General features: G+C 65.3%; 2 protein-coding genes across 2 annotated transcripts; one reads left to right on the plus strand and one right to left on the minus strand.

The window, feature by feature from the left end:
- Positions 1-6: 6 nt before the first annotated feature.
- On the plus strand, positions 7-3258 carry LOC146597760 (transmembrane emp24 domain-containing protein 3-like). The gene is made up of 3 exons (XM_085301537.1): positions 7-168; positions 821-1069; positions 1878-3258. Exons 1-3 carry the CDS (start codon positions 19-21, stop codon positions 2112-2114), a joined length of 636 nt encoding a protein of 211 aa, XP_085157663.1. The 5' UTR covers positions 7-18; the 3' UTR covers positions 2115-3258.
- A 1930-nt stretch (positions 3259-5188) lies between these two features.
- On the minus strand, positions 5189-7225 carry LOC146597761 (putative gonadotropin-releasing hormone II receptor). Its single transcript, XM_085301585.1, has 4 exons — positions 7180-7225; positions 6164-6729; positions 5797-6001; positions 5189-5622 (listed from the first exon to the last, which is right to left on the minus strand). Exons 1-4 carry the CDS (start codon positions 7223-7225, stop codon positions 5189-5191), a joined length of 1251 nt encoding a protein of 416 aa, XP_085157711.1.
- Between the last annotated feature and the right edge of the window lie 2973 nt (positions 7226-10198).

Below are 10198 nucleotides of genomic sequence, written 5' to 3' on the forward strand. Positions count from 1 at the left end.
GGGCCGGCGCGGGCGAGGATGGGCGGCTGGGCGCTGGCGGTGCTGCTCTGCGCGCTGCAGGCGGGCCGCGCCGCCGCCACCGAGCTCACCTTCGAGCTGCCCGACAGCGACAAGCACTGCTTCCACGAGGAGCTGGAGCAGGGCCTCAAGTTCACGCTGGACTACCAGGTAGGGCCCCACTGGGCGCCCGCGCCCCCCGAGCCTGCCCCTGCCCCTGCCCCTGTGCCCCTGCCCGTGCGCCCGACCCGATGGCCCTGCGCCCCCGCCCTGCCGCTACCCCTATCCGTGCACCCCTGCCCAGCCCGTGCCCCTATCCCTGCCCCTACTCTCACCTGTGGCCCCGCACCTGTGCTCCCACCCCTGCCCTGTGCCCCCACCGCGTGCCCCACTGCCCTGGCAGGGCTCCGCTTGCACCTGCCCTGCACGCCCCAGCCAGACGTCCCTCCCAGCTCCCCCCGCGCCGCACCAGGAGCCATTCCCAGCCCTGGCCGCACGCCCAGCAATGCTCGCCTCGGAAGCACTCGACTGCCCACAGCAGCGGCAGGTGCAGGAGCCCCTGGCACAGCCATTAGGGCCAGCTCCAGCTGTCCCCCTTGCSCAGGTATCGCACTTGAGCTGCAGGCACCTCGGCGCTCTGAGCTTGCCCGGGTGCTGTAGCAGCCTGCACCCCTCACCTGCCACGTGCCCTCAGCACCCGCGAGCACTGAGCCCAGCGCCCTGCGCTGCCAAGGCTACGGCCCAAGGACTGAGCAGAGCACTGGGGAGCAGAAGCGCTTGCAGGGCAGTTCTGCCGGCGCCACTTGTGCATCTCACTCCGCAGGTGATCACAGGGGGACACTACGATGTGGACTGCTATGTGGAGGACCCCAATGGTAGGACTATCTATAAGGAGACCAAGAAGCAGTATGATAGCTTCCCACATCGAGCTGAAGTCAAGGGTGTCTACACTTTCTGCTTCAGCAATGAGTTCTCCACCTTCTCGCACAAAACTGTCTACTTTGACTTCCAAGTCGGTGATGAGCCGCCAATCCTGCCTGACATGAGCAATCGAGTCACTGCCTTGACACAGGTTTGTAGTATACCGCAGCTCCCTTCTCACACCAGGAAGCAGGTTCTGCCACAATTCGCAATTGTGGCCAAACGGCACAAACCCACGGGATGGCTGCTCTGGACTCATCCCTCTTCCCCTCTCCCAAAAGCAGAAGTGCCCAACTGCCAGCTAACTGCTCCTGCAGGATGCAGGCAYAGTTGTCCTCCTGGGGCAAGAGCAGAGCTGCTAGCACAGACAGAGCAGATGCGAGAAGACRGATGCCAAGAATGCTCTGAGCAAAGGCAGAGCTGGATCTGAACCTGCTCAAGTTCTGCAGTCCCATGGTTTTCACCAGGGCTCACCCCACAGGGTGAGCAAGGCCATCCCTTGTATAAGCCAGGAGGGGTGGCTGTGCTTGGCGCTGGGACCCAAACCCCCTCCCTGAATTCCAGCCCCAAGCACAGAGGGGCTCCCTAGGCAAGCTCGGTGGGCTCTGGCCCACCCTTCCCAGGCACCACACTCCGTACCCTCAGGACAGCAGGGTATCCCTGCCCTGCAGTCGGACTGGCCCAGAACCCCCTTTCCTCCAGAGCAGAAGGAGCTCAATACCATGGGCGGTCAGGCCCCAGCAAAYACCTCCATCAGGCCCTGATCTCCAACATTTGCCCTTCAAGCAGAACTGCTCTTGTGCTCTCATCCTCTCCTGCTGGCAGAAACCAGCAGCACAGGGATCATCTGCCCATCTCTCATGCCCAAGGATGATCCTCAACCCCCTTCACCACAAGTGCCAGGTGCAAGCTATGTTGTGTCAGGAGTTGGGAGAAATGGAGCTTGTTTGTCTCCCCAGATGGAGTCTGCCTGCGTCACGATCCATGAGGCTCTGAACACAGTGATAGACTCCCAGACTCACTATCGCCTGCGGGAAGCACAGGACCGGAACAGAGCAGAAGACCTCAACGACCGGGTTTCATACTGGTCGGTTGGGGAAACCATCATTCTCTTTGTGGTCAGCATTGGCCAAGTGATGCTGCTCAAAAGTTTCTTCACCGAAAAGAGACCAGGCAGTGGTGGAGCAGGCACCTAGGAGCTGAAGACGTTCCTGTGCCCAGACTGCAGGAGAGGGTGGGAGGCAAGAGGGGACAGCAGTCTCCTGGGTCACATGTTACCTCTGTCCTTTGCAAGGTGCTGCCATGGGGAGGGGTCTGGGGAAAAAGCAGGGGATGATGCAAGACTGCTGACCTAAACAGCAAACGGTCGTGGGCACAGGCCTCCCTGAGCAGTTCCCGCTAGTGACACTTCCCTTTTTGCCATCACCCACCCGGCTCCACGGTGCCTGCTGCTCCCTGTCCCTCACCCAGCCTGTCTGTCCCTGCTCTCTGACGTCTCCGGGGAAGAGGGAGGGCTTGCTGAGGTTTCGCATCAGCAGTCCTTACCTGATGCCCAGTCCCCCTCCGGAGCCAGATGCGATTGCAAGATGCAGCCCTATGTCCCGCAAGGCCACACACTGCCCACATGCACCCAGCAAAGCCCGAGGCCCAGGGGGCAGGGTGCTGCTCCCAGACCCCACTGGCGGAAGCCCAAGTGGGGTGGGGGCAGAGCAGATCACCCCAGCCCCCTCCTACTGACCTTTCCAGCACCATAGGGTGTGCTGTTAGCCTAGAGGAGTAGACCTGCAGGATTTGTGCCTCCAGAGGCTGTGGAAGAGCTAGACACAGGATCGGCCCTCCCAGGCYCTTCTTGGCAGGATGATCTAGCAATATTCTTGATGAAATTTTAATAATGACATAAGTCTACATCTGGRGCTTGGCACCACAAACGATGCCATGCCCAGCAAACAGCAGGCAGGAGCAGGCACAGCTCTGCTCCCTCTGTGCCAAGGGAGAGACTGCAGCCAGCAGGAAGCCCCCAGTCCCTTCCCAAGCAGCAGTGAGAACACCCTGCTCTGTTGAGACTGCAACCCCACYACCACCCCTTCATTGGAGTCCCCCAAACACAGACCCTGCTGCTTYCCCTGGCCACAGCAGCAAGGCTGGCAGGATGCAGCATGCGAGTGAACTGCTGTTCCCAGATGACCCCACAGCAACTTGTGYGTGACCCTTTGGAGACCAGACCATCAGCCACTGCCATCAGCCCTCCAGCAGGCGTGCACAGGAATCACACTCCTCCTGAGCCAGAGCAGCACCACTGTAATGCTACTTTGCCTCTTCATAATAAACCCATGAGATCACGGTCCCTGCTCCTGTTATTGGACCCTGCTCCCAGGCACAGATGGCAAGGTACACTAGCAGCCAGCATGGAGCTTCTCTTCCCTGTTGCAGCAGGCACTGCCAGCTCCTGCCTCCTCAGGCCACTAATCCCCTCCCAGAGCTCYGGGACTGCAGTCACCACTGGTGCACAGCGCAGCCCGCATGGGCCAGCATGCTCCTGCACCTCCATGCATGCCGAGAGCCCAGCTGTGCTCTCCTGCACAGCTGCACCACTCTGCAAAACGGGGCTCTGCTGGGTGGCTGCCAGCCCCATATGGGCCATACGGGGCCAGAGGAGCCCAGCTGGGCTGGCCTGGGCTCTGCTGCGGCCTCACGGCAGAGTCGGCGCATCCGAGTGGCGCTGCGCAGCAGAGGGAGCTCTGAGAACGCAGACGGGAGCAGTCYATTGCCACCAGCCTGGCCTGCTGTCAGGGCTGTGCAACCATCTGCCTGTGCCGGGTTGGGGCTGTGTGTCTGTGCGCTGGGTCAGGGCTGTGCATTCATCCACCTGCCTGCGGGGTCAGGGCTGTGCATCCATCCACCTCCCTGCCAGCGTCTGGGCTAGGGAAACCCTGCAGTGCCAGTCCCACCTGGACTGCAGCTGCCRGTCTGGGGGTCTGCAGCAGGACAGCAAGCAGCTCCGCACCCCAGCAGCTGTGCCAGCCTGTGCCAGTGCTGCTGCCATCTCACCGGRCCCCCCTGGAGAGGCTGTCCCCTCYGGGCAGCCCCCACCCCAGATGCTGAAGATGGCCACATGGTAGTAGCTGCCTCCCAGGGAGTCCATGAGCGATGGACAGTGGCATCAGCAGCATCCGCTGAGCGTTCCCAGGACCGGGCTGCAAGAGCTCTGGGGGCTGTTGGCCCTCGTTTTGCCCCCCACAGCCCCTGCGGCAAGTGCAGGGCTTGCACAGCACCTCCCAGAGCTGAGACCTCTCTGAGGCCGTGCCCAGAGCCRCTGGCCTGGCCCCAGGGGCCTCGTCCAGCCCACAACGGCAGCCCAGGGCATGGGGAAGAGCCTGTGCATCAGGGCTGGATACGGGCTGCRGGTCCCATGCCACAGGCTGCGTCACTGCCCCGGGGTGGCAGAGCAGCAGCTCTCCTGCCACATGGTCGAGCCTCTCCTGGCCCCGGCACCGCCAGCCTGCTGCCAGCTCCTGCGTCCGGCGGCAGCTCCGGCCTTGGAGCAGTTGCTACGCAGCCGGGAGCAGGCCGAGCTCTGACCTTCGGCGGGAGCAACCAGCTCCCGTTTCCAGAGAGAAGCTGCCCCAGCTGGGTGCTCGCGGAGCCCTGGGAGCAGCGCCAGCAGCAGCCGGCAGCGGGGCCGGCTCCACGCCTGCCGAGGCCCCGGCTCCGCTGGTCCAGGGGACCAGCAGGGCTGTACAGACCCTCCCTCTGTGCAGGGGAGGGTGCCGAGCCCTGGCCACACACTGCGCCCCCCAGCACTGCCCCTTCCCTTCTTCTCCTGAAGGCGATCAGGGTCCCTGGACCACCCCTCTGCAGTGACCCRAGCACCCTGGACCTGCTGCAGCTCGGGCCAGCCCCCTCCCTGCCAGCCCACCCCAACCATAGGCACCCAGCAAGGAGAAGCAGCCACGGGATGTTTTATTGCTCTGCTGAGCTCTGCTCCAGCAGCTTTGCAGCAAGCTCGGAAGGTGCAGGAAGGGAAGAGGGGACAAGGGGCACTTGCGCACCAGCCCGACCAGCTCTCCCCACCCCTTGCAGAGGCGCTTTGGGGTGCTGGAGCGGAGCTGCGAGGACCCCGTCCTCTGCCAGGCCAGCCCTGCAGCGGTCCTGCCCGCAGCTCCTCAGCTGCAGCCCTGGTCCCGGTCCCATCCCCAGCACGTGCCAACCAGAGCCCGCGGCGTGGGATGTGCTGCAGGGAGCGGGGCCACCCCGGCTCCTGGCAGCGGCCTCACAGAGAGCTGCTCTCGCAGGCGCTGGCCGCAGCTGGCAGCCCCGGCACCTCCGGCCTCCGCTTGGCCCGCAGCGAGGAGGCAGAGCAGTGGAAGGAGCCCGTGGCTGGCGAGGGTGGCTCTGGCACAGGGCTCTGCCCACAGGGGCAGCCGCACCCCGCGCCCCTCTGGAAGGGGATGGTGAAGAGCCCGTAGGTGATGGGGTCTAGGCATGCATTGAAGAGGCCGAAGATGAAGAGGATGTGGCTGAGGGACTGTGAGACCCTCTTCTCCATGGCCCGTGGGCAGAACCAGTACCACAGCCCCAGCAGGTAGTAGGGGGTCCAGCAGATGATGAAGGAAGAGACAATGACCAGGCTCATCTTCAGCATGCGCAGCCGTGCCCGCGGGATGTTGTTCCTGGAGCACCGCAGGGACATGTCCCTGGAGGAGACTGAAAGGCAGGAGCACGGCCAGCTCAGCCAGCTGGCCAGGGCAGGGACCCCCATGCCCATGAGGAAGKTCCCTGCTTAGCCTGTGCTTCCCTGATCCGCCAGTCCCAGGACCCCCGCGCAGCCCTCGAGATGGGGACGGGGCGGCACGGCGGCCCCCGCGCGTGAGCACTCACAGAGGCTGGAGCCCATGCGCCGGGAGATCTCCAGGAGGATGCGCGCGTAGCAGCACACCATGACGAGCAGCGGCAGCAGGAAGAGGCAGGCGAAGCYCAGCATGTTGTAGAGGGTCTCGTGCCAGGGCTGGGCGAAGCTGCCCCGCGTGGTGCACTGCGTGAAGTTGCGCGGGGAGCGGACRGTGACCGTGTGGAAGAGGAATAGCTGGAAGCAGAGCACGGATGGGCCGGCAGCCTCTCYGTAGGGCCGCGGAGGAGACCCTGCCGCACCCCTGCAACGCCCTGGCGGGGCATGAGTGGTCTGGGGTCCAGGGATGGAGCAGAGCTGCGGGACGGGGGCAGAAGGGGGGCTCAAGGGGCAGGGTACCTGCGGTGCAGAGAGCCCGGCGCTGAGCAGCCAGGCAGCGTAGAGCATGAGCTGGTTCCTCCTCCGGGCGCGGGCGATGGCCAGCGGGCGCAGGATGGCGGCGTGCCGGTCCAGGCTGATGACCACGGTGACGAAGGCGGAGGCGTACATGGCCAACAGCTTGAGGTACATGAGGAGGCGGCAGGCCAGGTCGCCGGCCCGCCACTGCACGGTGATGTTCCAGACGGCGTCCAGCGGCATCGCCACCACCGTCACCAGCAGGTCGGCCGCGGCCAGGTGCAGCAGCAGCACCCGGATGTGCGAGCGCCGGCCCCRCCGCCGGCCCCCGGCCGCCCGCAGCACCGCCAGGTTGCAGCCGGCAGCGAGGGCGAAGAGGGCGAAGGTGATGACCACGCGGGCCTGGGCGGCGGGGGAGAAGGTGGGCAGCCGCAGGGCCTCCTCGCTGCTATTGGGCCGGGGGCTCCAGGCGCAGCCCCTCTCGGGGGGGAGCAGGCTGCCGCAGGGCGCTGCGCCAGCTGCCCCGCTGCCGTTCCCTGGTGCGGGCTCGGGCTCCTGCCAGCTCCCTCCTGCCGCAACAGGCAGCATCAGCACCAGGCCAGCCCCTGCCTGGKCCTGTCCAAGGGGGCTCTGGGGATGGGGGCTCCAGGGGAGCGTGGTCACTCTCAGCATGGGAGCAGAGAGTGGCCCCCASCCCCTGGAGACCTGCACCCTGCTAGCGCTGGAGCATCTGCCCCAGGCACCCTCGCCCCAGCTCACTGCATTCCCGTCCTTACTGCTCCATGCATCCCTGCTCCCCCGACCTTGCAGAGCTGGGAGGGTCCCCAGCAGCAGCATGCAGGGCCACAGCTGACCCCAACCCACTGCCAGCCCCAGGCCATTCCTGCTGCCTGGCCCGTTCCCTGCCCCAGAGCATCGCTCTCAGTCCTGCAACAGGGATGGGAAGCCTCCCAGCCCCAGAGAGCCTGACGCAAGGGCCTCTGTGGTACCGGGCACCCCCTTTCCTGCACCCACCTCACCTCCAGCTGCACCCTCCAGCCCAGCTCCTCCGCTGWGCTGGGCCATGTCCTGGCTGCTGCTCAGGCTCTGCCGTCTCTCTGCCCCGAGGGCTCCTGCATCAGCGCTGCACCCAGCTGCGGCCAGCCAGCCGGGGGCCCAGCTTGCCGAGCGCCGAGCAAAAGCACCGCCCTCGCCGCTGGGAGCGCAGGGAGCAGGGCAGGTACTGCTGCTGCTCTGCTGCCTGCAGCCACCTCCACTCCTGTCCCTGGCCTCGCACAGCAGGCGATCGGCGGGATGCCCTTGGTAGCTCAGGTTGCTCCTTGACGTAACCAACCTGCTGGGAACGTCTTGCTCCTTTATCCCTGCACCACCCACGTGCAAAACCACACACACACACACGCACGGAGGCTCAAATGCGCATTCATACAYATACATGTATGCATGTACCCCCCCMCACACACAYACACACAGACACATACACACACAGCCCTGTGCCCGTGGGCTGGGCCAGGCCCGGAGCCGCACAGGAGGACCTGCCCCAGCGCTGCAGCCCTGGGCTGGGTGCTGCAGCACACGCTCCTGGGGCACTGCAATCGCTGCTGCCAGGCCTCAAACGCAAACCAGTCACCAGCTCAAAGGAACAGGCGCCAGAGTCCGCACTGCTCAGCTCGGGGGTCTGGCTGGGGGTCCAGCTACACAGYGGGGGCCTCGGGAGCCCCCACTCACAGGGCCTCCAGCTGGGTGCAGCCGTCACAACAGCTCATCGCTTGGGTGTGGTTTGCTGGGGCCCGGATATCCACAGGTCCCTTCCCACCCTGCGTCTGCCCACTGCCCCCAGCCCACGGCTGTCCCCTTGGCCGGAGCCACAAGGACTGCAGCTGTGGCCTGGGGGAGGGGAACATGGCTCTTTTGCATCTCAAAGGCTCTTCCCCCTGGCAGAAGGAATTAACGTTATTAGCAAGTCATTTCACAGATAAGTGGGGCTCATTAGCTCTGCAGACCCCTGCCCCAGAGCCCCTGGAGCTGGAGAAGGGCCCCCCTCAGCACATTAGCATCTGGCTGCGAGTCCCGTTGACGGGGTCCCCACGAGGGACTCTCCAGCCACCCCTGGCCCTGGGTGCAGGCCTGCACCCCATGGGGAGCCCATCACCGCGGGCAGCACAGGAAGGTGCAGACAGGGCTCCCCTTGGCAGCCCCCGCACACATGCTGAGCCCTGCTCCGGGTGGGGGTCTCCAGCCCCAATGGGGACACAGCACCRAGCCCTTCCCTGTGGGGCCCCAGGGCAGCTCCAGCCCACTGCGCCAGCCAGCCCTTTGGGGGGGGGGCCCGGCTGGGCAGGGCTGGCCCCCGCCCTGTGAGCCGGGGGTGCRGGGGAGTCCCCCGCTCCCCGGGGCCGGAAAGTGTCCCTTCAGAAGAGGTGTCTCTCCTGATACCTGTCAGCAGTTGCTTTTCCAGATGCTGTCCTGCCAGGCTGCATCCTCTGCGGCCCTCCATGGGGGAACGGCGACTCCACATCAGCGCCTCTGCCCCGCTCCCGCAGGGAGGCCTGTGCCCTGCTGCAGGGCAGGGATTGCACTGGCTCCACTGGCTTCTCCCACCTCCTTCCCAGCCCCAAGTGCGGGCTGGGGGCTGTGGTGGGGACTTGGGCATGCTGCACCCCGGCCGTGCCCTGCACCCCCCCAAGCCCGACTCCCTCTGCGTGGACAGAGACAGCACACAGGGTGGGCACAAGGGTTTATTTATGTACAGTCGTGGCCAGCCCCAGCACATGCAGCACACAAGAGGCACCTTGTCCCCATCACCTCCCAACTGTCCAAGAGGGGACACGTGTCCCCCAGCCTGCAGAGCTGCACACATCTGCTTGGTGCACCACAAAGCCAGTCAAGGTAAGGGACACACGACGTCTGGGGCTCCAGTCCCCGGAGTCCTGGTAAGGACAGGTCAGTCCTGCGGCTGCAGTGGGAGCAGAGCCTCCAAGAGAGAGAGCAGATCCGCAGAGAGGTCCTGCAGGGAAGCAGAGGGATGGGTGAGATGGGGAAACCAGCCAGTGCAGGAGGTTCAAGGCAGGGTCCTGGGGGCCTCCTGGGGGGGAGGCCCAGAGCCACCCACCAGGACGGCACCTGGGCCAAGCTACTCCATGGACTCAGGTCCATCCCACCAGCAGAGACCTCAGCCAGCATGTGGGGAGACCCACCATGGAGGATCGGAGCAGGCTGAGGGAGTGTGCACTGGGCATGTCMCTGCTGCAGGCTCCGCATGCATCTCGGGGGATGGGGTGGGGGGAGCAGGATGCTTCTCAGTGTCAATCCCAGGCAACGTTGCCATCACCCCAGCACCAGCCCCCTGCACAGCCCCAAGAGGAAGCCACAGGCGCTCAAAGACTGAGCCCTGCCACACATCAGCCCCACACAGGGGAAGGACATCTGGGCTCATCCCACCCCGTGACAGAGCACACCTACCTGGGAGACCATCCCTGCATCCGTAAACTCCGGCAACATCAGCCCTGCATCCAGGATGGGGTCGCTGAGGGGCTCCGGGGGGCTTCCTGCCCCTGCGCAGTGAGGAGACAGCCAGGAGGATGCATCGACGACGAGAGCCCCATCCAGCTCCATGGGGCTCCCTGCCCCTGTGCAGCGAGGAGGGGGAAGCCAGGAGGATACACCAAGGGAGGATGCATCGACAAGGGAGGATGCATCGACGAGGGAGGATGCATTCACGAGGGAGGATGCACTGATGAGGAGTGCCTCCGGCAGCTCTGGGGAGGTCCCGGCCACAGGGCTGCAGTGCGGTGACCCCCAGGCACCCGTTCCCACGCTGGCAGCCCTGTGCAGCTCTGGGAGGGCCCCAGCTGTGGAGCCACAGCGCGGCGACCCCCAAGTGGTTGTCCTCACACTGTGGGTCCTGTGCAGCTCCGGGGGGCTTCCTGCCCCTGCGCAGTGAGGAGGGGGCAGCCAGGAGGATGCATTGACGATGAGAGCCCCTTGCAGCTCCAGGGGGGTCCCAGACATGGGACTGCAGTGTGGCGACCCCCAGGCGCC

The sequence above is a fragment of the Rhea americana genome, unplaced genomic scaffold, assembly GCF_003343005.1.
Source record: "Rhea americana isolate MKP2758 unplaced genomic scaffold, rheAme1 scaffold_178, whole genome shotgun sequence".
NCBI classification, from domain to species: domain Eukaryota; kingdom Metazoa; phylum Chordata; class Aves; order Rheiformes; family Rheidae; genus Rhea; species Rhea americana.

Coding starts and splice junctions, on each gene's coding strand:
- LOC146597760 (XM_085301537.1), top strand. CDS start 19: ATGGGCGGCTGGGCGCTGGCGGTGCTGCTCTGCGCGCTGCAGGCGGGC. Junction 169..820: donor AGTTCACGCTGGACTACCAG/GTAGGGCCCCAC, acceptor CTCACTCCGCAG/GTGATCACAGGGGGACACTA. Junction 1,070..1,877: donor GAGTCACTGCCTTGACACAG/GTTTGTAGTATA, acceptor TTGTCTCCCCAG/ATGGAGTCTGCCTGCGTCAC.